Source organism: Sinohyriopsis cumingii, chromosome 15 (assembly GCF_028554795.1).
Source record: "Sinohyriopsis cumingii isolate HCF-2022 chromosome 15, ASM2855479v2, whole genome shotgun sequence".
Taxonomy (NCBI): domain Eukaryota; kingdom Metazoa; phylum Mollusca; class Bivalvia; order Unionida; family Unionidae; genus Sinohyriopsis; species Sinohyriopsis cumingii.
The window spans coordinates 104,942,497-104,967,614 of NC_142975.1; the positions used below are offsets into that span (position 1 = coordinate 104,942,497).

General features: G+C 33.7%; 1 protein-coding gene across 6 annotated transcripts in view; it reads left to right on the top strand.

Annotated features, from left to right (window-relative positions):
• LOC149782417 (adhesion molecule nephrin-like) overlaps window positions 1–25,118 on the top strand; it is a 506,160-nt gene that overhangs the window by 130,284 nt on the left and 350,758 nt on the right. For 2 of the 6 annotated variants that reach the window (XM_089933808.1, XM_089933810.1), the window contains exons 13-18: window positions 886–1,023; window positions 3,083–3,113; window positions 5,406–5,545; window positions 12,005–12,041; window positions 12,461–12,555; window positions 15,286–15,649. The exons of 3 other annotated variants lie outside the window; for them this stretch is intronic. In XM_089933808.1, coding sequence (XP_089789934.1) covers window positions 886–1,023; window positions 3,083–3,113; window positions 5,406–5,545; window positions 12,005–12,041; window positions 12,461–12,555; window positions 15,286–15,323 — 479 coding nt within the window. In that variant the 3' untranslated portion in view covers window positions 15,324–15,649. Of the gene's footprint in view, window positions 1–885; window positions 1,024–3,082; window positions 3,114–5,405; window positions 5,546–12,004; window positions 12,042–12,460; window positions 12,556–15,285; window positions 15,650–25,118 lie in introns of those variants that run through there. One more of the 6 variants, XM_089933809.1, reaches the window with a different exon arrangement.

Sequence of the window (25,118 nt, forward strand, 5' to 3'; positions counted from 1 at the left end):
ATACGTGGCTGATCCTTGACCAGTTTTCTACTCTTGTTTCCCATGACACAGCCAGTTCAAATGACCTACTCTGTGTCTCATGGCCACAGTACAATATCAGGACTGAAGTTGGTATCACATATGTCCTTTGGGAACTTAACCTGTCCTTTTACATTTGTCTGCATTTCCCAATCCTGCACCACTATTGAGATGTGTATTATTTCAGTCTTTTGCATCTGTCTCAATGTTTCTCACAAAGCTGACCAAGTTTTATCTGCTTCTCACTTGATGTTTTTATTTCTCCTGATGATATCCAACCATCGGCAATCTCTGAGCAAGTTCTTGGTCATGACAGCATTAATAATGAGAATTAGTAGCAGCTACATTGCAATATGATAGCATCAACATCCTGGATTCTGCCACACCAACTTAAACTGCCTTTGCTGCCACCTGCTATCCTCCTGCCTGTGATTATACTGCTGCTTTTCTCACCTTCTCATCTGTATTATGTTTCAGCATCATTACCTGCCTGGCTTTGGACACCTTGAACTCCTCTATACTTATAGTAGCAACTGAAGCTTTCTGCCAATACTGTGCAAGTCATTACTACTGAAGCTCCTTGGCACTCCCATCCACTGTCATAGATATTTATTGGACATTTTCTTAACTGCATCAGTTCTATGGCTCTCAGTGGGATTTGGTACCCTAGTTGTGGTCAAAGGATTTTTGGTAGAATACTGTAGCTTCTGCATCATTTGCATGATTTCTAAAACAAAATAATGCAACCTTTTTCCCAACAGGATCTGATGATTGACCTACCAGTCTGTAGACTCTGCCCATGCTCTACATTGAACATAAGTAAAGTTTAGTATTTGAATTTTTATTTGAATATTATCATATTTTCAGACACGTTTGCCAGCCCTTTCAATGAGTTTCCAGTTGCAGCTGTTGCTGGAGGTATCGTTGCTGCAGTGATAGTGGTTATGGCTGTAGCTGTTGCACTTGTCGTTTTTATAAAAAGAAGTCAAGGGCATAAAGGTAAAGGTAAGTTTGACATGATTTGGAACATTAAAACTGCCTTGAGTTTCTTGAAAAGTGCAGACCCATCTTATTTGTCAGTTCTGAATATATTTTGTGATTTGGCATAACAACTCAGCATCCATGATATAAATGAATACTATCTCCATCATAAACATCTGGGTGTCTGAAGCGAACAACTTTTACATAAATCATCGAGGCAGAGTTTTTCTTTTCATATGCTGATGATAATATATGCTAAGTATTACAAACAATTCCACCAATACTTTTAAGACAACTTTCAGGATTATTATTGTGTTATATATTGCATTATACTGCATTTAGACAAGGATAGAATCTCAAACAATAGTCAGTGGATCAAAGTCGGTTGTTATGCATACTGTCAGACAATGACTGAAATATATACTCAAGCATCACAGAAGCACATTAATTACCACAAGAAAATCTGTAGTCATGCAATTGTATCATATAGTGCATTCAACGATTTGTCGAAAATGACATAAAAAACTTTGTGAATGACAATGATTACTGAATATGTACAGAAAAGTGTACATTCAGATACCACCTTGTATTTAGTTTATGAACTAGAAAAGTTAAACATTTGAACATTTAACTGATCTAGAGTGTGGACAGATGTACATTTTGATGGACACATACATTGATGCCAGATCAATAGCTATGACTACTATCTGCCAAAGTAGGATAGATGTGTTCAAGAAATAGTGATATGTCAATATGATCAGCTTCAGATTAGGACCATTATGTTATGTTTTAGGACAGTACATCTAAGTGTACTAATCTCATAAAAATGATTACTATTATCACTAATGCTACAAGTATTGTCAAGATGCCTTTAACACCAATCCAGCCATTACCAGCCTTAATCATTCATTTTCGCTATATACCTTTAAGCAAATTATTATAGGTCTTTAGAGCAAGGAACCATTTGTTGTAGGGGGCCACTTTCAGATTATTGTGACAGTTGTGACTGATTGATGATGTTATTTAAAGATGGTGACACACTTAGTCTTTTGGAACCTGTATTAGCTCTCCTGGTTATCACCCAGAAGAACTTATGGGACGGCCTGTCGTTAGGCTTGCTTCTAACCATAAGCACACATCATTACTCATCCTAAGATGATGTGGATGATTGCCATTAAACTTTATACACACATTTATTCCTTGGTCTCTAAATGGTTCTAAATAAAGATGATGCCACGTAGACAATCAATGTAACCGCCAGAGTGACCATATTAAATGTTGTTATTGCTACTTCTTCTGAATGGGAGGTCATATATATAGATCTAGAAAAGACTTATTATGAAAAGTAAAATGGTGCTCACTTGATATCCAGTGTGGTTGTCACAGGATTCATCTACAAAACTGTCTTACTGCTGCTCCTATTGAATGAAAAAGGCAATCAAGGCTATTGGAATTCATTCAGAATATTCTATACTTTCCGACTTGTGACTGAATATTTCGGATTATTTGCGATGTAATTCATAATACTGTAATTTTGAAACTTAGAGAAATAAATTATTTATTGATGTTATTAAACTTGTTGGTTTTGTTTTTTTGTGTTACATAGTTTAAGACCATATAGTCTTAATAAATGCATATTTAGAGCCTACTGAAGTAAATTGACAGTTTAACTAACCTAGGATAATGCAGCTGTACATGACTCCATTTTGAAATGATGTACAACATGCGTGTTGAAAGCATGTAGTATAGTATAACCTGTATGTTGCACTAACAATACTATTAGGTCTAGGTATTTTATCTACCTTGAATTTATTCCCTCAGTAATTCTCTTATTCTGCAATTTATCAATATACATTGTAAACAAGACAAATTGTTAACTGTAATAAAATATGGGAATGAAATGTTGGACTTAATTGTTATCAAGTTCACATCTATAAACTTTCAGAGTTTGAATACCTATATTTCTAGGATTATGTTAATGGATTTCTGTTTCTAGTGATATTTGTTGGTTCAAAGTTAGAAAACAATATGACAACTGTTTTTGTTTCATTATAACTGAAATTATTATCCACTAAAATTACAGATAATGATGCAACAAAGGAGAATGAAGAAAGGTAAGTGCTAATGGCCTTTCATGATATTATATTACACAAATACAAAATTGCTGATCTCCTTTAATGTTTTATTGCTGGTACACAAATACAAAATGACATAAAATATGTAAAGAAGCTAATGGTCTTGGGTGATCCAGGTAATATTTGAAGGGCTGTTGATATCATTTATCCAACCCCTTCCTCTTCACCCCATCTTATGCAAGTAATGTCAGACCAAGTTAAAAATGCCCTTTTTACATCTCCAGATTATTGCCAGACTGGTGTTGGATATCATGCAATGAAAGAAACTAAAGAAAACTACAATTTTCAGATTTTATTAAAGGTTTTTTCTCCTACAGAAGGCAAACAGGAATTTGAGACTGAAGCTGAGTTGGCTTAATCAATACATCCCACCAGGAAGGTTCAAGATGGAGATGGTGAGAGCCATTCATCTCTCCAACATAAAGAATTAGTATTCCATCAGTCTCAATTAGTCTGATGCATACTTTTATGTCCCTATCCACTCAGCATCACAAAAATTTTCCTTTAGTTTGCTGACGGTGACATGGTTTATCAGTTCAAAGTCCTACCATTTGACTTCATAATAAATCCTGGGGCTTTTGCAAGTATTGGTTTTAATTGTATCATCACTATGTTGAATTCATCTACAGTAATAGCAGTATACATGGATGACATTCTCCAACATATATGGTAAGACTGATTCTACTCCAAAAGAGGATTTTCTTTCACTTTTATATCACATAGGCATTCTTATGAACTGTGGCCAATTGAACCTTTGTTCATTCCAGTGTTTTACCCACCTGGGTATGAAATTTCTCATCAATGTCAATTGGCCACAGCTTCCCCATGATTGCATAACATGATCATAGATCTGTTCAAGTCTCTTTCTATCAATACTTAGATTTCAGTGAGAAAGTTATTGCACCTCCTCAAATTATTCATTGCAGCAGTGGACTTGATTAAGGTAGGCCAGCTTATTATGCTTCATTACTGATGACATTGGTAGTCAGTGACCCCCATTCTCAGATCAGCAAGTCATGATTATGCCTGACATATGATCATTCCTAGGTCAGGGGTGGAATCACAAATCAACTTATTTCATAGGTTAGAATGTAGTCTTTTAGTCCAAGACATAATAGAAGTGGTTGAAGGCATGCATTGTCAATCTTCTCAAGTTTTTATCTCAAAGATTTAGCTTCACAGAGATAAACCCTGGATCTGGTGGATCCTGTGACAGCTAATCCCAGGTAAGAGTCAACAACACAGCCTATCAGCTTTATGAAATTTTGTAAGTAAGAAGATTTCACTAGATTCATCTTAATCAGATAGAAGTCACAATCATGTGGCCCTGGACCATTTTGGTTATCAGGAGAATAGATTATTATTCAATAGTTGATTCCAGCCGTATTTCCCTAGAAGGATACCTGAGGTAGACATTGGATGCTCAGCATTCCTTCCTGCTGTTACCTAATATCCTATTTTTAATGTGATCTGGGAACATATTTGAAGGAGAAAACAAATATTTAAAACAAAATATGTTTTCCTGGAAATGTTTACCTGATCACAATACTTACACCCCCCCAGGCACCCCACCATGTGAGCATCTATGTTCACATATATCTCAACTCAAGAACTGACAACGCCTGGTAATGGCAAGCAGTATTAATAGGTTTGAGTTATTGCACTTTATCTATATGAGAAAAAAAGAATAGATGGGAAAGTACAACTTTTCATCCTTTTTAGCAATGCTGGATTCAAAAAGCAGTAGGCTTAATATATCCACAATGTTAATATAATCATGTATTCACAGAAAAACATAATTTACTCTAATGTTTTGCTGTTTCAGAGATTCTAATTTTTATTTTTCATTTAGAGTAAAATTACAAAAATAATACCGGACCTACCTACGTGTATCTAACATATTGATGCAGCATGTTATATTTACATACGCTGGTAATACAAATTCATGCCACACAGGATATGGGTCTTATAACGATTCAAATAGAAGAACAAAAAAGTAAGGGTGCTAATATTATCATTCATAAAGGGGTATATTTATTTGCTTTTCTTACATTGAAATAACTACCTACTATGAACCTTATCTACATAATTCTGAAGCAAAAACACAACTCAGGGATTGATTATGCGTTAAAGATGAAAGCATCAAAACCAGGTCAGTATCTTAAAAATGTTAGTTTGTGGATACACTTTAGTTGAATCTTGAATAATGTGTTTGATTCTTATTCTAACAGACACAGTTAATAAGAACATAATCTTATGTTGCATATCAAGCACAAGAAGAAATCAGATAAAAGCCAGCTGTGTCAAACAAGATGTGGCCAGCTGTGTCAAACAAGATGTGGTTAGTGGAAAGGAATATGAGGGACTCCACTTCACAAAAGCTGAAGCCACGCAATACCTACAACTTAATGGTAAATAATACCTACAACTTAATGGTAAATTAACTTCTGTTTAATTATTGCCATATTTTTTTTTAAAGTCTGTATAGTTGACTCATCTTGCATATTTTAAATAATATCTTAATAAGATGGCTCACAAACCTTAATGATTCACAGCTATTTTCATCAATTCTTTATATACAGAAAGTATATTTATAGTTATGCTTTCATTCTCATAAAATTCTAAAATATATAGAGGGTCCCGTGCCACAGAATTCTGGTGCTAACTCTTTTTACATCCATGACTAATCCCCATTTATTCCAGACTCTTTCCTCCACTGTTTCAATCAGACATTTAAGCATTTGTAAACATTTAGGGACCAAATTCATTATTCATTGCAATTACAGCTAGGTATCGCTAATGAATTGATAAGATGGCCCACAAATCTTAATAATTCACAATTATGTTCATCAATTCTTTATAGACAGAAAGAATATTTATAGGTATGTTTTCATTGTCATATTTTTTAGAAAGCATAGCTTCCTGTGCCATATAGTTCTGGTGCTAACTCTTTTTATGTCCATGACTAAACTCCACTTTTTCCAGACTCAAGCCTCTGCTGTTTCAATCAGAATTTTAAAATATTTGTAGACATTTAGGGAGAAAATTCATCTTTCATTGCAATTATTGCTAGGTATTGCTAATGAATTAACTGTGGACATGAAAGAGAAGGTCTTACCTATGATGTACACAGGTACCATTGTCATGGAAATGGTGATTACTTTAAGTGATGACTTAGGGTTATACATTTTATTAATTCTATGATGTACACAGGTAGCATTGTCATGGAAATGGTGATTACTTTAAGTGATGACTTAGGGTTATACATTTTATTAATTCTATGATTTACACAGGTACCATTGTCATGGAAATGGTGATTACTTTAAGTGATGACTTAGGGTTATACATTTTATTAATTCTATGATTTACACAGGTACCATTGTCATGGAAATGGTGATTACTTTAAGTGATGACTTAGGGTTATACATTTTATTAATTCTATGATGTACACAGGTAGCATTGTCATGGAAATGGTGATTGCTTTAAGTGATGACTTAGGGTTATACATTTTATTAATTCTATGATGTACACAGGTAACATTGTCATGGAAATGGTGATTACTTTAAGTGATGACTATGGGTTATACATTTTATTAATTCTATGATGTAGACAGGTACCATTGTCATGGAAATGGTGATTACTTTAAGTGATGACTTAGGGTTATACATTTTATTAATTCTATGATTTACACATGTAACATTGTCATGGAAATGGTGATTACTATAAGTGATGACTATGGGTTATACATTTTATTAATTCTGTGATGTACACAGGTAACATTGTCATGGAAATGGTGATTACTTTAAGTGATGACTATGGGTTATACATTTTATTAATTCTATGATGTAGACAGGTACCATTGTCATGGAAATGGTGATTACTTTAAGTGATGACTTAGGGTTATACATTTTATTAATTCTATGATTTACACATGTACCATTGTCATGGAAATGGTGATTACTTTAAGTGATGACTATGGGTTATACATTTTATTAATTCAGTGAATATTACAAAGGTGGAGGAAGACTAAAAATTAAAGACAAGGACATAATGCATGTCTTGAAAAAGATCTGGCAACAAGTTTACCAAATTAGGTTCAGCCTTTCCCCTACTTGAACACCCCTTGCATATTATGTGTGAGGCAGGGAAGGAATGAGAGAGAGGACCAAGAGTGAATATTTGAATATGCATGATGCATATAAATATACACAAGATACATGTAATAATATAAACATTGATATTGTAAGTTAACATTTACAGAAATAAATTTAAAAAAATGGTAAAATCATTTCGTTCCTTGAAAAAAAAATCATGAACAACTGAAAGCACTTTACAATTTGGATTATTAGTTCGTTCAGGTAAACAGTGAATTTTGAGGTAGCAAGTCAGTCATTTCCAACAAAATTAGGTGATTAAAATCTATATTCTGTCAAGCATGGGGCGTATCTTACCAGGAAACTGTTACACGCTAATATATTTATCAAGATTTCTTTAAGTGATTTTTGCATGTGCATTCTGACAATGTATGTATTTGTCAGAGTTAGATATTACATACATTAAGAAGAATTGAACTTTTATAATAACATTAATCATATGCTCGCTCTGGCCAGTACTAATGACAGTACTCACTCTGGCCAGTACTAATGACAGTACTCACTCTGGCCAGTACTAATGACAATACTCACTCTGGCCAGTACTAATGACAGTACTCACTCTGGCCAGTACTAATGACAATACTCACTCTGGCCAGTACTAATTACAGTACTCACTCTGGCCAGTACTAATGACAGTACTTACTCTGACCAGTACTACTGACAGTACTTACTCTGGCCAGTACAAATGATGGTATTCACTCTGGTCAGTACTAATGACAGTACTCATTCTGGTCAGTACTAATGACAATACTCACTCTGGCCAGTACTAATGACAGTACTCACTCTGGCCAGTACTAATGACAGTACTCACTCTGGCCAGTACTAATGACAATACTCACTCTGGCCAGTACTAATGACAGTACTCACTCTGGCCAGTACTAATGACAATACTCACTCTGGCCAGTACTAATTACAGTACTCACTCTGGCCAGTACTAATGACAGTACTTACTCTGACCAGTACTACTGACAGTACTTACTCTGGCCAGTACAAATGATGGTATTCACTCTGGTCAGTACTAATGACAGTACTCATTCTGGTCAGTACTAATGACAGTACTCACTCTGGCCATTATTAATGACAGTACTCAGTCTGGTCAGTACTAATAACAGCACTCATTCTGGCCAGTACTAATGACAGTACTCACTCTGGCTAGCACTAATGACAGTACTCACTCTGGCCAGTACTACTGACAGTACTCACTCTGGCCAGCACTAATAACAGTAAGCATGGGTAAATTCACGCATTCTGTAAGAATGAAACAGAACAGAACAAAACATTTATTAATAAAGTAAATCTCAGCCACACATAGGTGACCTATGAGAATATCACAACTGCTACAATATTATGAGGCGATGTCAGGAATACATGGAGATGCAAATCACAGGCCAACATTTTACAGTTGAAGCAAGAATAAACATTCAGACATGATGTGTGACGTTTTGGGTACATACATGTAACATTGGTATGGTAGAACACAATGACCATCATGGAGTGTACAAAAGTTGCAAGAGAGAAAATATATATCATTGCGAAGTATGGAAAATTTCCTGCATTTTGAGTTTATTTCAGATTGATGTGAAATTGTCTCCAAACACTCAGTATGCTCTAAAAGGTAACTTATGCATGTCAGTCTGGGTCACTGTCTGAATTCTCTGCCAGTTTATAGAGGAAGATTTATGTGCAGGGTTTTTCTCTGTTGGTTTGTCTCTAACTTTTACAGGTTCTTTCAACAATATTGTTTCAAGACCCTTTTCTACAGTATATGTGATAGTTAGTGGTTTCATCTGTTTCATGTCAGCATCACCTTCTACAATGCTGTCTTTAGATTGGACATATTTGGCTGAAACTGGCCTAGCTGAAAAAACTTGTTTTTTGTCATCATCATCATCATCATCATCATTATCTCTAAAGTAGCATCATCATCATCATCATCATCATTTCTAAAGTAGCATGTTGCTAGTGTTGCTCACTCTGCTGCATCTGATAATTTGGTGCCAACTTGAAAAATCATCTTTGACCATTGTACCATACTTGGTTAAGTTTGCAGGGAACTAAATGGTAACTTCTGATTGTGAGTACATGGTTTTCAGAAATTTTAGCTCGCAAAGCAATGATTTCTGATCATCTGTTTTTCTCTGCAGATAATTGTGACTAATTCCAAATTCGGTACACTGGCTTTCAGTTTGCAAGCACTTGATAATATTAAATCAACATCCTGCTCATAATGCATGGCTGCCATCATTGTTTTATGTCTCACATTAACAGATTATCTGTTAGTAATTTTGTTGCCATCATTGTTCATACATCCCTGAAGTTTTCAAATGTGGTGAGCTCTATGTATTCATATAACATCATGGTCAATTTCTAATTTGTCGTTGAAATGTTATGCACTGTGTCCAAACAATCCTCATTGGTGACATCTGGTAACCTCCAAAATATCAGAGTGTTCCCTCTCTGTTGTGCTTCAAGGTCGATTAATTTATAAGCCAGTGTATTGATTTTGTTTGAGTTTATATCAGTCATATCACTAGCAGCACATGTAACATGCTTCAAGTGGAAATTGGTAAACAGATCTGGTAATTTGTTTCTTTATGGAAAGATACAGATTATTCATATGTTTAGTTGCATCATATTTCAAAATTTATTGCAAGGAAAATGCAATTAATTTATTTATTTTCAGTTATTGACTGTCTGGTTTCAGATATGATAAAAATGTTTTAAAAGTAGTGACCTATTAAAATTTTAACACTATTTTGTATAACTTTTAGAAAACATCAAGTAGAAATATAACTTGTATGTTAAAAAGAATTAATGGACTTTCATCACTAAATAGTTTAAATTGTCAGTGATTCATTCCATTTCATTTTTGCAACTTTGATTAAGTAAAATTTATTTATTAAAAATCTTGCAGGTTGTGCTTTCATAAAATCTATAGGCAGATTGATTTGTATCTATTACATACAGCTGAAATGTGTTTAGTAAGCATTATCTGTTTAACATTGTCATTACTCAGTTGGAATGGGCATGACAATGTGTTCTATGTAAATGAAGGTTGGAATGGGTATGACAATGTGTTATATGTAAATGAAGGTTGGAATGGGCATGACAATGTGTTCTAAGTAAATGAAGGTTGGAATGGGCATGACAGTGTGTTCTACGTAAATGAAGGTTAGAATGGGCATGCTAATGTGTTCTACGTAAATGAAGGATGGAATTGGCATGACAATGTGTTCTATGTAAATGAAGGTTGGAACAGGCATGACAATGTGTTCTATGTAAATGAAGGTTAGAATGGGCATGACAATGTGTTCTACATAAATGAAGGTTGGAATGGGCATGACAATGTGTTCTATGTAAATGAAGGTTGGAATGAGCATGACAATGTGTTCTATGTAAATGAAGGTTGGAATGGGCATGACAATGTGTTATATGTAAATGAAGTTTAGAATGGGCATGACAATGTGTTCTATGTAAATGAAGGTTGGAATGGGCATGACAATGTGTTCTACGTAAATGAAGGTTGGAATGGGCATGACAGTGTGTTCTATGTAAATGAAGGTTGGAATGGGCATGACAATGTGTTCTATGTAAATGAAGGTTGGAATGGGTATGACAATGTGTTATATGTAAATGAAGGTTGGAATGGGCATGATAATGTGTTATATGTAAATGAAGGTTGGAATGGGCATGACAATGTGTTCTATGTAAATGAAGGTTAGAATGGGCATGGCAATGTGTTCTATGTAAATGAAGGTTGGACTGGGCATGACAATGTGTTCTATGTGAATGAAGGTTGGAATGGGCATGACAACATGTTCTATGTAAATGAATGTTGGATTGGGCATGACAATGTGTTCTATGTAAATGAATGTTGGATTGGGTATGACAATGTGTTCTATGTAAATGAAGGTAGGAATGGGCATGACAGTGTGTTCTATGTAAATGAAGGTTGAAATGGCATGACACTGTGTTCTATGTAAATGAAGGCTGGAATGGGCATGACAATGTGTTCTGTGTAAATGAAGGTTGGAATGGGCATGACAACATGTTCTATGTAAATGAATGTTGGATTGGGCATGACAATGTGTTCTATGTAAATGAAGGTAGGAATGGGCATGACAGTGTTGTTCTATGTAAAATGTAAATGAAGGTTGGAATGGGCATGACAATGTGTTCTATGTAAATGAAGGTTGGACTGGGCATGACAATGTGTTCTATGTAAATGAAGGTTGGAATGGGCATGACAATGTGTTCTGTGTAAATGAAGGTTGGAATGGGCATGACAATGTGTTCTATGTAAGTGAAGTCTGGAATGGCATGACACTGTGTTCTATGTAAATGAAGGATGACAATGTGTTCTATGTCAATGCAGGTTAGAATGGGCATGACAGTGTGTTCTATGTCAATGCAGGTTAGAATGGGCATGACAGTGTGCTCTATGCAAATGCAGGTTAGAATGGGCATGATAATGTGTTCTATGTAAATGAAGGATGGAATGGTTATGCCAATGTGTTCTATGTAAATGAAGGTTAGAATGGGCATGACAATGTGCTCTGTGTAAATGAAGGTTCATGCAATTAAACTATTGTCTTTTACTTCTCATTTCCAAATTTTAACTTGTAGTTTCAATACACTGAAATATCAAACTGTGATACAATGTAGTGTTTTAATTATTTTATGATGCTGTATTTTGCACTTTTCATTTTTCCCCAGATATCACATTGGAAGAGAATAGAAATCCCAATATAAGGTACAGGCACATGATGTCAATATTGACTGAATCATGATAATTGATTTTTACCAATATAAGGTACAGTCACATGATGTCAGCATTGAATGAATCATGATAATTGATTTTTACATGTATATAATGTTTATCTACAAGTGCATTATTGACAAATAAAGGAAATCAAATTTCCAATCAAGAAATCAATTAAGCAGTTTAATTTAACTTTATTTAACATTGTCTTTAAACCTAGACATATGCATAGGTTACTGGAGTATAATCACTGACATGAAAGACGCAATCAGTTGCTGAACCTATTTTTAACAAAATTTATGTACAAGTAGTGAACATTTTATACAAATAGATATTTGAGTATTTCTTTTTAAACATTCATTTTCAGCAGTGTTTATATATCTAACAATTATTTTAATTTCTAATTTAAGGTCTCTAGAAAATGATTCCTATGAAAAATTGCACCCATATACAAACAATGACATCCAGATGTATAGCTCACTGAAGATTTCCAAAACATCCAAAGGTACCTTCATTCGAAATGTATTTAATTTATTTTAACTGTACTACTACAGAAATAAAAATTACATAGGTTATATTCATATAATTATGTAATCTGTTTTCTGATTGCCTCCTGTAGACCTAAGGTATATAGTAACTCACAGATGACATGCATTCTCTAATTATCTACATATTGGTCATTCTTTGTCAGTCTGTCCTACTATATAGTTTTCTGTTTCCCTTTAAGTTAAACATTTCATGGAAGTTGATCTAATATTCATTTCATTTGGGCTGACCAACTGAATTGTATGGCAGAGTACAATTTTGTGTTGATCTGTTTCACTAAATTTATATGTGGTAACTACATGTATGTTCATGTATACCAGGTTATTTAAATCAGAAATATCAAGAAACAATCATGTCACCACTGCATACCTACGAACAATGTTAGATGAATTTTTAGTTCCATCACCATGGTACATTTCCTTGTTGAGTGTGACATTTTTGGCAGTTCAATTTCCATACTCTGAGAAAACTAAAGGTAATGGTTCCTAAAGCCTATATTATTGTCACCTACATTGTCAGATTTATATTTAGTGCTTTATGATGCTTACTATAACATCAATGTCAAATTCATACCTTAGTGCTTTATGATGCTTACTATAACATCAATGTCAAATTCATACCTTAGGGGTTTATAATGCTTAATATAACATCAATCTCAGATTCATACCTTAGGGGTTTATAATGCTTAATATAACATCAATGTCAAATTCATACCTTAGGGGTTTATAATGCTTAATATAACATCAATGTCAGATTCATACCTTAGGGGTTTCTAAAGCTCAATTTAGCAATCATCAATGTCTAATTCCTATTTGTTATCAAAATAGCAACTTGCTGGACCAGTGTTAAATAGAAATTGCTCAATTAATTTACACAGGGGCAAATTGTGGTCCCCGGGGTGGCTGAGTGGTCTAAGGAACTCAGTTATGGATCACTGCCATATAACCTCTGTGTGGGTTCTATTCTTGGGCTTGACCAATGTGGGTACATGAGAATGCTTGCCAGTAACTCCCCATGGGTCAGTGTTTCTTTCTGGGGTTTCCCTGGGTTCCTCCACAAGTTATACTGGCCGCCATGTATGGCCTATCAAATGCTGAAAAATGGCATTAAACCACACAAAAACACTAGCAAATTAATATTGAATGCTAATATATCTTCAGAATTAAGTATAATGACAATGTATTCAGACATGATTTTGCCATGTTTTAAAGTGGAAATCCCCTTTTTTCCTGACATGAATCAGATTTTTCTTGATATAGTCCTTTGTTTGTATCATCTCCAATCTGTTTTTTTTTTTAAATTGTCTATTCGCTTCCATTCCACAACAACCTTGTAAATTATTCATTCCATATATTAGTTAGCATACGACTCTTGTAAAGAGTATTCTGATTGGTCAAAGGTTTAAATTCATCCAATGTATCTTGTAATGGAAACTGATGGCAATGGAAAGAAGAAGCATGCTTGCAACACATGGACTTGTTGAGAGAGACCATAACACGAAAAGTTTAGATAAAGGTTTAAAAAACGTATGGAAATGGGAATGGCTGGAGAGAAAAGTTGATGGAAATTTAGTTGGTCAGTTTATAAGAAAACTGAATGCTAGAGGACTGGCATTTTGTGGCCTCTGCAATAAAGATGGGAATTACAGTAATCACCGGTGGAAGAGTTTGGAACAGCACTACAAAAGAAGCTGCATATGGAAAATTTGAAGCTCAGAAGGCATCTGGAAAAAGTGCATTTAATTACTATGAGAATAAAGATTTCATGCATGAGAGAACAGATGTAGCCCCTTTTCAGAATATTTGCACTGCTTGTCGCCAATACAAGCAACAGCATAAAAGGGAAAAGGCTCTCATTGAGAAGTAAAATAAACAATTGCGCATTGAGCCAAAAAAGTCAGTGGTGACAAAAAGGTAGGCTAAAACAAATCTTTGCCAAAGCTGCAAAAACAGCTCGACTGGCATATCAACAGGTTGTGTCCAATGGAGAAAAAGACAAGCGAATGTATGGGATTATTTGTATATAGTTGATTTACTTGGGTGTTTATTTTACAGATTTGTTATGAAAAGAGAGAAGTATAATATATTTTCTGCAAAAACTGAGAAATTGTTGTGACTTAATTATGGTGTGAACACTGACATGCACATCAAATAAATTCAGCATCAATAGTATTGGAGAACAAATTCATGTGACTGTAAATATTGTGAAATTATTTAAGTCAAGTTTTTAATTATTTGACAAGTTTATTAGTTTTTCAAATGATTATTTTGGTTTATTTTATGATCATAAGTTGTACCAGAAGCAATTTTTTATGAGTGTTAAATGTGTTTTTGGCAGGGGGCCTTTGGCCACCTGGACCCCCAAATCAGGGGTGCTGCCCCTTGAGGCCCCATTGGGGGAAGACCCCCAAACCCCCCTTAAAATATTTTCAGTTTTTTCTATGGAAGACCAAAATCATGTCTGTGCATTTGTATGCCTCTTATATTTTTATGAGGTTTAGCACTATTTATTATTATTTAGTAATAATTATTATCAAAACATAGCTGCTTTTTTTGGTAACATTTATTCATTGTTTTCCTACAAACACTTGTCTTCTTATCATAAATTATTTGCTCAAGTACATACACTGATGTTTATTGAAGTTTAGTAATATGATTCTGTAGTTATATTGGTTTCCTCTTGTTTTCAGATTCTGAACCAGAATATGAAAATTCAGTGATAAAATAGCCTGACACAATTGCTGGATGAACATCAATCAGCATAGTCTCTATGATATTTGTGTTAGATCTACCTAATTCTAATTGTTATTTAATTTATATGGTAACATTTAATTTTGACCCATAATTGGATCTAGATAAAACTTAAATAGATATAATATATGTTGTTAAATTGCCCATAATTGTCTTCTCTCTTGTATTACCTATATTCATTTATTTTGTATATGTTGGTTAAGAGGCTCCTATCATACACATTGCTGATAATATATATTATCCTATACTGTGTAGTTGCATGCAGTTTGTATAAAAGTCAGTGATAAAATCTGTAAAACTTGATGGTTTGTCAGACACTTGTTCAGCATATATTGCACAATTTTATTACTTTACCAACCAAAGATGTCAATTTTGATACATTTATTTCAAAATGATGAGTGAACATACACCAGTTTCTTATGTGTCAAATGGGTCTACAGAATGAATGAATGAAAACAAAAAGATTAATACAAATGTATTATTCTACCCCTACCTATGATCTTACATCAATATCAGTACTGTTGCATAACAATTATCTCATTTTGATTCTTCTAAATACATGGAATTTATCCCTTAAACTCAAGTATATTTGCTGGCAAAAATAATTTTTAAATTTAGTTTTTGAACAAAATCATGTAATATTATTGTATTTATTTCCCAAAGTTTTTATAATTCAATTTAATTGACCTGGAGATTAAGGATGGTCCTTTATATTATCAAGATATACACCATTTCTCTTTAGGAAACTTGTATACCTGAATCTTTCTACTTCAATTAGACAAGTTCATATGGCATTGAATTTCAAGTTGATACCGGTAACATTTGTCTTCTTATAATGATGTGAGTATAGAACTAAACCTTAAAAAGATTTACACCACTTTCATGGTTTTGAGAAACAATTAACCAGGAAATTGGGCAAAACTTATGGACAGGTGTGAAAATGTCCAAAATATTTTACATTCGTATTAGTATGGAATTCATTCACATTCATGCAAGATTGTACCCAGCCAAATGCATACAAGCACAAACAAATAGTCCAGGGTCATCAAGACCTTTTAAAGTGAGCTGTTTACTCAAGGATATGGAGAATTTTCTACCAGTGCTGAGGCCCACAATCCAACTGCTCATTTATATTTTGATTTAAAAATGGAGCTGCTTTCTCGATATGGCCATTTTTAGTGCTTCTCTATCTTTCTTTCTCACACGAATGGCATTGACTAAAAAATGTGTACTACCAGCATTGGGACCTAGTAAAATTATAAACAAGAGACAATTTAAGTAATTAGATAAAATAGAAGTAATTAAAAACAAATTTCCGTAAGAGGTATTTTTAAGCCAATTTTAATCTTGGGTCAATGACATGCAAGAGAACAGTGGAAAGAAAGAAATACCATAAGAGGAACAAACTTAAATCAGTGAAGGCAAAATAATATATACATATAATTACGCTTCCTATTATGCTTCAATGAACAGCTGAACAGCTGATTTACAATTTGGTTGGAGTTGTACACAGGAATAACATTTAGCTCTAGACAGCTTGCAGTCCTTAAAATCATTACAAATTATTATATATACATAACTTTTTGCCATGTCGTATTCTTTTGGGTAGGATGAAATTTCTGACTGAAAAGAATTCTGTTCTCACTATTAAAATAAAAAAATATATATTTATGCATAAATATATTTATACATGTCTTTAAATTACAAGTAGAGTACAATTCATAACACTGTAATATAATCCCCTTCTTCAATAAATACTTTTATAACAACAGTTTTATTTTGCTGTATGTTTTATTGTCAGCTGGAGACCAACTGCTGGTCTTCAGAAGATATTTTAAAGTTTTTATAATTATTAAAATGGAAAAACAACGAATAATAATGCTAACACATCATATTTTAAATCTGTTCAAAAAGTGGTGAAAAAAGGCATTTTCTTTAAATTTGTATTTGAAATTGTGTGGTTCATATGGCAAGGGATATACAGGGTGAACGAAGAAAATTGCTTGTCTTGGTCTTTTTGTTGAGGAGGAGCACAAACAAGAATATTTTTAAAATCTGCATGTGTTTGATGGTTTTAAAATCTCAGATACTCCTAAATATTCTATCACAAATAGAAAACTTTAGAATGTTTCAAATGAATTCCTAGTCTTGAATGTGCTTATGTACCAGTAGAATAGAATAACTAATGAACGAATTGACGATAATTCCAAAGTAGTTTTTTGTCCAAAAAAGTCAACAAGCACTTTGTACTACATTGAATAAGTAAATGATTTCTCAGAAATTATATCTGAACACAACAATAAATAATTCTAAAGACTGAACTTAAAGGAGAATGAAAATTGTTGTTTCCCATGTAATTTTATACCAATGTCACATAACCTGAGACATTAAAAATGCCTAGGATGTGGGTTACAAGTTTGCTTCAGGAACACACTAAGTTTGTAAATAAGGTCCATCTGGAATTACCAACTCACTTGAAGCATTCCATCAAGGCCTATCCATTGGCATACTTTAGCTTTATACAGAAAATTAACATTAATTAGCATTAAATCTATGGGGAATGTTCATATAAGACTCTCTGTCATTGAGTGGTAAATGTAATGTTGAAACTGTCCCCATAAGTATAGCATTAGGGGACTGTCTGGCCTCCAAAGGGAAATGTAATGTTATAAATGTCAATAGGATTAACATGATGGGTGGTTATAGGGAAACTTAAGGTCAGGCTTTTTAGTTTAGGCATTATAGGAACAACGGGAAATGTAATGTTAATAGTTTACTTAGGATATGCATGCGTGGGACTCTCCCGGCACAAATGTGAAAACCTATTTTAAAATAATGTATATAACCTTCATGTAATAGTTCTATATATCAATAAGAGAAAATGTAGGGTAGGATGGAAAAAGGAAAGGGTATAACAAGAATTTACAGTAATTATGAAGAAAACTTACTTTCTTACCGTTCTTCCTCCACCATTTATACTAGCCGCCATATATAGCCTATCTTGTGCTGACAAATTGCGTTAAACCCCACAAAACAACAAAACAAGAACAACAACAGTCCTATCTCCCTACAACTTCATTAGTATTCCCTTGTCATCAAAGTTGAACCCACCAACTCCATAACTTCCCTAATGAAAAGTTAACAAAATGAGAAAAGTAATAATGCTTGTGCACATAAATATACAATACACTAATGCAGTTTGAACCTGTTAAACATTGGAAAAACCACAACAAAATGACCTGCAAAGAATTATTAAATAATACACTTAAAAGCTTATAGACAAATTCTAGACTACTTCAAGATAAATGTCAAGGTATTTGTTAATGTCTGTTTAAATAAATGCCTGGGATTCCAAATGACCACAGTGCAACAGCAGTTTGGTGAAGAAACTGACTGGAACTGTTCAAGTAGTGTATATTTGATGAAGAAATTCCCAAAAATATAAATGATGACCCAACATCCTGCAGTTAGAAAGAATTTTTAAAAAAAAGGATAAAATGGGATATGTCATGGTTTCTTTGTGTTTAGTTTGGTCAGTACAACATCACTAACTTTGAGAGATTCTTTCAAACTATTTGATGGCTTTCTCTATTTATTATGGCCAGTTACATCTAGCCTTCATCAAAATGTATTATAAATTATACATGGCTAACTGAATATGTATACATAGGGATGGGAATAAAATCTGTCTTCAATTATATAAACATATGTCACTAAAGAGGATGTTTGAGGAATAATGACAAATGAGAAAGTATATATAAGATAAACTGTATATATATTCAAATTATACAAATTTCTTTCTGAGTCGGACTTGCATCACATATTTACTGCATAAATATGCTGTGCTCGGATAAAGTTCTGTCAGTTGGGGAGACCGGTTTATGTCCACATTCTTCTGTGAACAAAGTTGAGTTTATTTACTTCAGTAAGTTCACATTTAAACCAAGCTTGTATATAGGGTGGATTAAATGCTACTATATATAGCCCCTCCATCCCTACCCCCACCCTCGCTATCATCTGAGCAATACCCGTAGTCTTGTTGTTATTGTTCTTGTCTTGAGGGTTTTGCCATTTTTCATGTTATGTTATACATAACAAATCTATGCGGGGGTAAATTGGCAACATTGAAATAGACGAGACCAAATTACCCCAATCCCTTTTGTGAGTTGAATATAAAAAAATGATGGCCAAAAATTTTCAATCAAAACAAAGAATTCCTGAAGGCTGGGTAAAAAAAAAAAGTTATTCCACAATCACAACCATATCAGTAATGAGAATACTACACATTAATTTCATGGTCTTATTTGGACCAATCAGAATCACATCAAGGATTATTTTAACTTGTTATAATATAAAATGTATGAAACTACATACACTATGGACAAAGTGTACTCAGTGATAAATAGTGATATATATATATATATATATATAGATATATATATATATATATATATATATATATATATATATATATATATATATATATATATATATATATATATATGCGCAATCCACATAAGCCATATTCTATCTTTCGACTTTGGAATATGTTTTGATGAAATAATTCTTCAGTAAATATAATTTTAAGTTTAAAAATATTCAAGTAAATTTATGGAATTTTTTTCTTCCCACAATTTACAAACAAACAAAAAAAACGCAACAAAAAAGACCACATAAATAAAATTGTAAGCAGTTATTTTCAGTCGATGAATGATCAGCGTGAATGCTGTAGCATCTCCATTCCCACAAAATAATTTTACATGGGTAAACTACTTGGCTTTACTATACCGAATATACATACATTAATGACCACAATTAAATTGAAAGGAATTTTAAAAAATATCACAATATCAAAATATGTGCCCTTAAAAGCTGATTCAGAATACCCTTACATATGTTATTTAATAAACAATGTTAAATGCCTTACGAGTTGACAATAGGGAAATAAGGTGGGGTATAAAATGTGGGGAAAATAGTTGCTTGAGACCGCATATTTAGGGTATCATTAATATGCCAACAAATTGCTGTTGCTTACATGTCAAAGGGCCAGTCCTTCTCACAAGATATAAGGATTAATTGTTAATTAATCACACTGGCTTTCTAGTCTGTTTACTTAAGACTAACCTTTAAACTATTGTACATTTTGGCCACAGCTACCAGAATATGAAAAGAGGGCACATCCTGAGAAAAAATAAGGCATGTCACTGAGAGAAACAGCATGTCTTTTGAGAATTTCACAGAGTGTATGCAGGTGTTCTGAATGAGAAAAGATGCATTTTGAATCTTACATATATTTTATTCCTTAGTCTTGAATCTTAAATTATTGCAGTGCAGTAAATGTAAATGACATGTATTTCTGAACTTTGAAAATCTGATTGATGGCATTACACAGGACTTTCCAAATAACATCATACATATTGTATAACTCAAATTCAAATAAAATAAACTCATTTACAGCTGGCATCTTTCTGGATATAAACAAATCCAGAAAAGTAGTTTAATGCTCTAAACCTTACATAAACAAACAATGGCAAATATGGATGTTTAGTTGATGAAAAATATAAGCATAAATTTGTTTAAGATTGTCTTACAAGGGCAACTGAATGCCAATATTCTCAAAATATACTGAAACCAAATCACAGTTTACTAAAATATTTTATTTTGCCAATGTATTGCTGGTATTATGTTAAACTGAGGATGATCCAAACCCAGTGTGACTGACTTCAATGTCATCTAGAAATTCTGTATATAGTGACTCCTTGTAAATGGATGATCATATCAATATGGATTTTTCACTCAAATACTATAGCAATATGAAGATGACTCTGAATGATATTGTCCTAATCTAAACATTTTGTTATGTATATTGATTTAATTCAATTGTTTATTTGTTAGTTTTAAAATTACTTTTTTAATTCCATTACATGTTATAATAATGTAATTTGTTTACTGGAATTTGACATTTTCCAGAAATTAGTTTGCCCCGACTGTTTTCTTGTAAACACACTAAAAACAGAACTTTGTATCTTAATGCTGACATAGTTCCTGACCTTGATTCAAACTTAGCAACAGTTCGAGTAAACAACTTTTTTTTTATTTATTCTTAATGTGTGATTTTTGGGTGGAATCGAGGCTGTACTAGATGTACACTAGTCTTCACATGCAATAGCCTCTATTTCAAAATTCTGGTTTTACAAGAATTGCGCAGTAGTCAGGTTTAATACCAATGTTTTAAGAAATAACCTCAGTTGGGCTTCTAAACACAGATATCAAGGTGGGTTTTATCTGTTGTGACCAGTTGGAGTTACATTTTAATTTTTTTTAAATTATATGGTTTCTAGAGATTAATTATATCCCCGGAGAATATTTAAGTGCTCATTCAGAAATTTTAGACAAAAACATTTAATGCACTTTTATTCAGAATTCAATCACCAGAATATTATTTTTCGTGGTACAACAAAGAAATGTAGACAGATCAGTAATACACTGGCTATAACATACATCACCTTACATTTTGGATTTTCATCAGGACTCAAATTCTAATTCATTAAAGAAAATTATTACTAGGACTTCTAATGTTTAATTCTTGAATTATTTTTGGATTTGATTCTTAAAACCGTAAGTTCTTTTTTCCTTTTTTACCTTGTTTTCTAGGGAAATAAATTATTTGTTAAATTTTACAAAGCTTGTTGTCTTTACTCTTTTCTTGTTCCAGTTTATTAGAGCCTAAAAACCTAACAATTTATAGTACTACAGTGGACATATTGAAATCATTGTTGGTATGACTATTCTAGAACACAAGACGGTTATTGATATGAGTGTATTCACCAAAACACTTCCACCAATATGTAATTGTTTCTAAATAACAATGGTTTTAATTTAACCACAAAACTACTGGTATTTTGTAAAGAAAAGGTTTGAAAACCAGTCATAAATGATCTTGTTGTCAAGTCAAAGGTCATTGCTTATATTTTTGTACTTCAGTGCCCATATGAGCACAGTAACCTATACAGAGTCTGATGCATTTTATCAAGACATTGCATTTAGCTGAATTCCAGTAGCAGTTAGATAGTCAGCTCTGAGATTTATTTTAACATCTAAGGTATTAAATCTGGCTTTCAACTCACTCCTTATGTAGATATCTTCGTTCAAGATGATTTGTAGGCCTTTCTCTGTTTATCTTCACGACTTTAGTAGATCGAAAGGCATTCTAACTGTATATGTATACAATGGGGTGAGTGGAGGGAACATAACCTCTGTTCAGCTATAAATGTAATGCCACTAGAAAGTAATTTTAATATATCACTACCTCAAAGCACTTTGCAACTGATTTGCTTATTATTGTAGGAAGGCAAATACACTAAATGCACAGATAGCAGTCTTAAAAAAGACTGACCTTGGAAAATTGGTTATGTTTGAAACAAAACAAACAGAACTTTAAGTTGCACATTCATAAAACATGAACAGCTAAGCATGTACAAAGTATTTGTCAAGGGTCTTTTACCATGATACCAATGTGCTAAAAGTTGGTACAAAGTATCTGTCAAGGGTACTGCACCATTGTATCAATGTGCTAAAAGCAGGGACAAAGTATCTGTCAAAGGTCTTTTATAGTGGTACCAATGTGCTAAAAGCAGGAACAAAGTATCTGTCAAGGGTCTTTTAACATGGCACCAATGTGCTAAAAGCAAGGACAAAGTATCTGTCAAGGGTCTTTTAACATGGTACTAATGTGCTAAAAGCAGGAACAAAGTATCTGTCAAGGGTCTTTTAACATGGTACCAATGTGCTAAAAGCAGGAACAAAGTATCTGTCAAGGGTCTTTTAACATGGCACCAATGTGCTAAAAGCAAGGACAAAGTATCTGTCAAGGGTCTTTTAACATGGTACTAATGTGCTAAAAGCAGGAACAAAGTATCTGTCAAGGGTCTTTTAACATGGTACCAATGTGCTAAAAGCAGGAACAAAGTATCTGTCAAGGGTCTTTTAACATGGTACCAATGTGCTAAAAGCAAGGACAAAGTATCTGTCAAGGGTCTTTTGCCATGGCACTAATGTGCTAAAATAAAAGCAGGTACAAAGTATCTGTCAAGGGTCTTTTGCCATGGTACCAATGTGCTAAAAGCAGGCACAAAGTATCTGTCAAGTGTCTTTTACCACTGTACCAATGTGCTAAAAGCAGGTACAAAGTATCTGTCAAGGGTCTTTTAACATGGTACCAATGTGCTAAAAGCAGGGACAAATTATCTGTCAAGGGTCTTTTAACATGGTCCCAATGTGCTAAAAGCAGGTACAAAGTATCTGTCAAGGGTCTTTTGCCATGGTACCAATGTGCTAAAAGCAGGTACAAAGTATCTGTCAAGGGTCTTTTAACATGGTACCAATGTGCTAAAAGTAGGTACAAAGTATCTGTCAAGGGTCTTTTGCCATGGTACTAATGTGCTAAAAGTAGGTACAAAGTATCTGTCAAGGGTCTTTTGCCATGGTACTAATGTGCTAAAAGCAGGTACAAAGTATCTGTCAAGGGTCTTTTAACAATGTACCAATGTGCTAAAAGCAGGGACAAATTATCTGTCACGGGTCTTTTAACATGGTACCAATGTGCTAAAAGCAGGTACAAAGTATCTGTCAAGGTTCTTTTGCCATGGTACTAATGTGCTAAAAGTAGGTACAAAGTATCTGTCAAGGGTCTTTTGCCATGGTACTAATGTGCTAAAAGCAGGTACAAAGTATCTGTCAAGGGTCTTTTAACATGGCACCAATGTGCTAAAAGCAAGGACAAAGTATCTGTCAAGGGTCTTTTAACATGGTACTAATGTGCTAAAAGCAGGAACAAAGTATCTGTCAAGGGTCTTTTAACATGGTACCAATGTGCTAAAAGCAGGAACAAAGTATCTGTCAAGGGTCTTTTAACATGGTACCAATGTGCTAAAAGCAAGGACAAAGTATCTGTCAAGGGTCTTTTGCCATGGCACTAATGTGCTAAAATAAAAGCAGGTACAAAGTATCTGTCAAGGGTCTTTTGCCATGGTACCAATGTGCTAAAGGCAGGTACAAAGTATCTGTCAAGGGTCTTTTACCATGGTACCAATGTGCTAAAAGCAGGGACAAAGTATCTGTCAAGGGTCTTTTAACATGGTACCAATGTGCTAAAAGCAGGGACAAAGTATCTGTCAAGGGTCTTTTAACATGGTACCAATGTGCTAAAAGCAGGTACAAAGTATCTGTCAAGGGTCTTTTGCCATGGTACCAATGTGCTAAAAGCAGGTACAAAGTATCTGTCAAGGGTCTTTTAACATGGTACCAATGTGCTAAAAGTAGGTACAAAGTATCTGTCAAGGGTCTTTTGCCATGGTACTAATGTGCTAAAAGTAGGTACAAAGTATCTGTCAAGGGTCTTTTGCCATGGTACTAATGTGCTAAAAGCAGGTACAAAGTATCTGTCAAGGGTCTTTTAACATGGTACCAATGTGCTAAAAGCAGGGACAAATTATCTGTCATGGGTCTTTTAACATGGTACCAATGTGCTAAAAGCAGGTACAAAGTATCTGTCAAGGGTATTTTAACATGGTACCAATGTGCTAAAAGCAGGTACAAAGTATCTGTCAAGGGTCTTTTGCCATGGTACTAATGTGCTAAAAGCAGGTAAAAAGTATCTGTCAAGGGTCTTTTGCCATGGTACTAATGTGCTAAAAGCAGTTACAAGTACCTGCCATGGGTCTTTTACCATGGTACCAATGTGCTAAAAGCAGGTACAAAGTTTCTGTCAAGG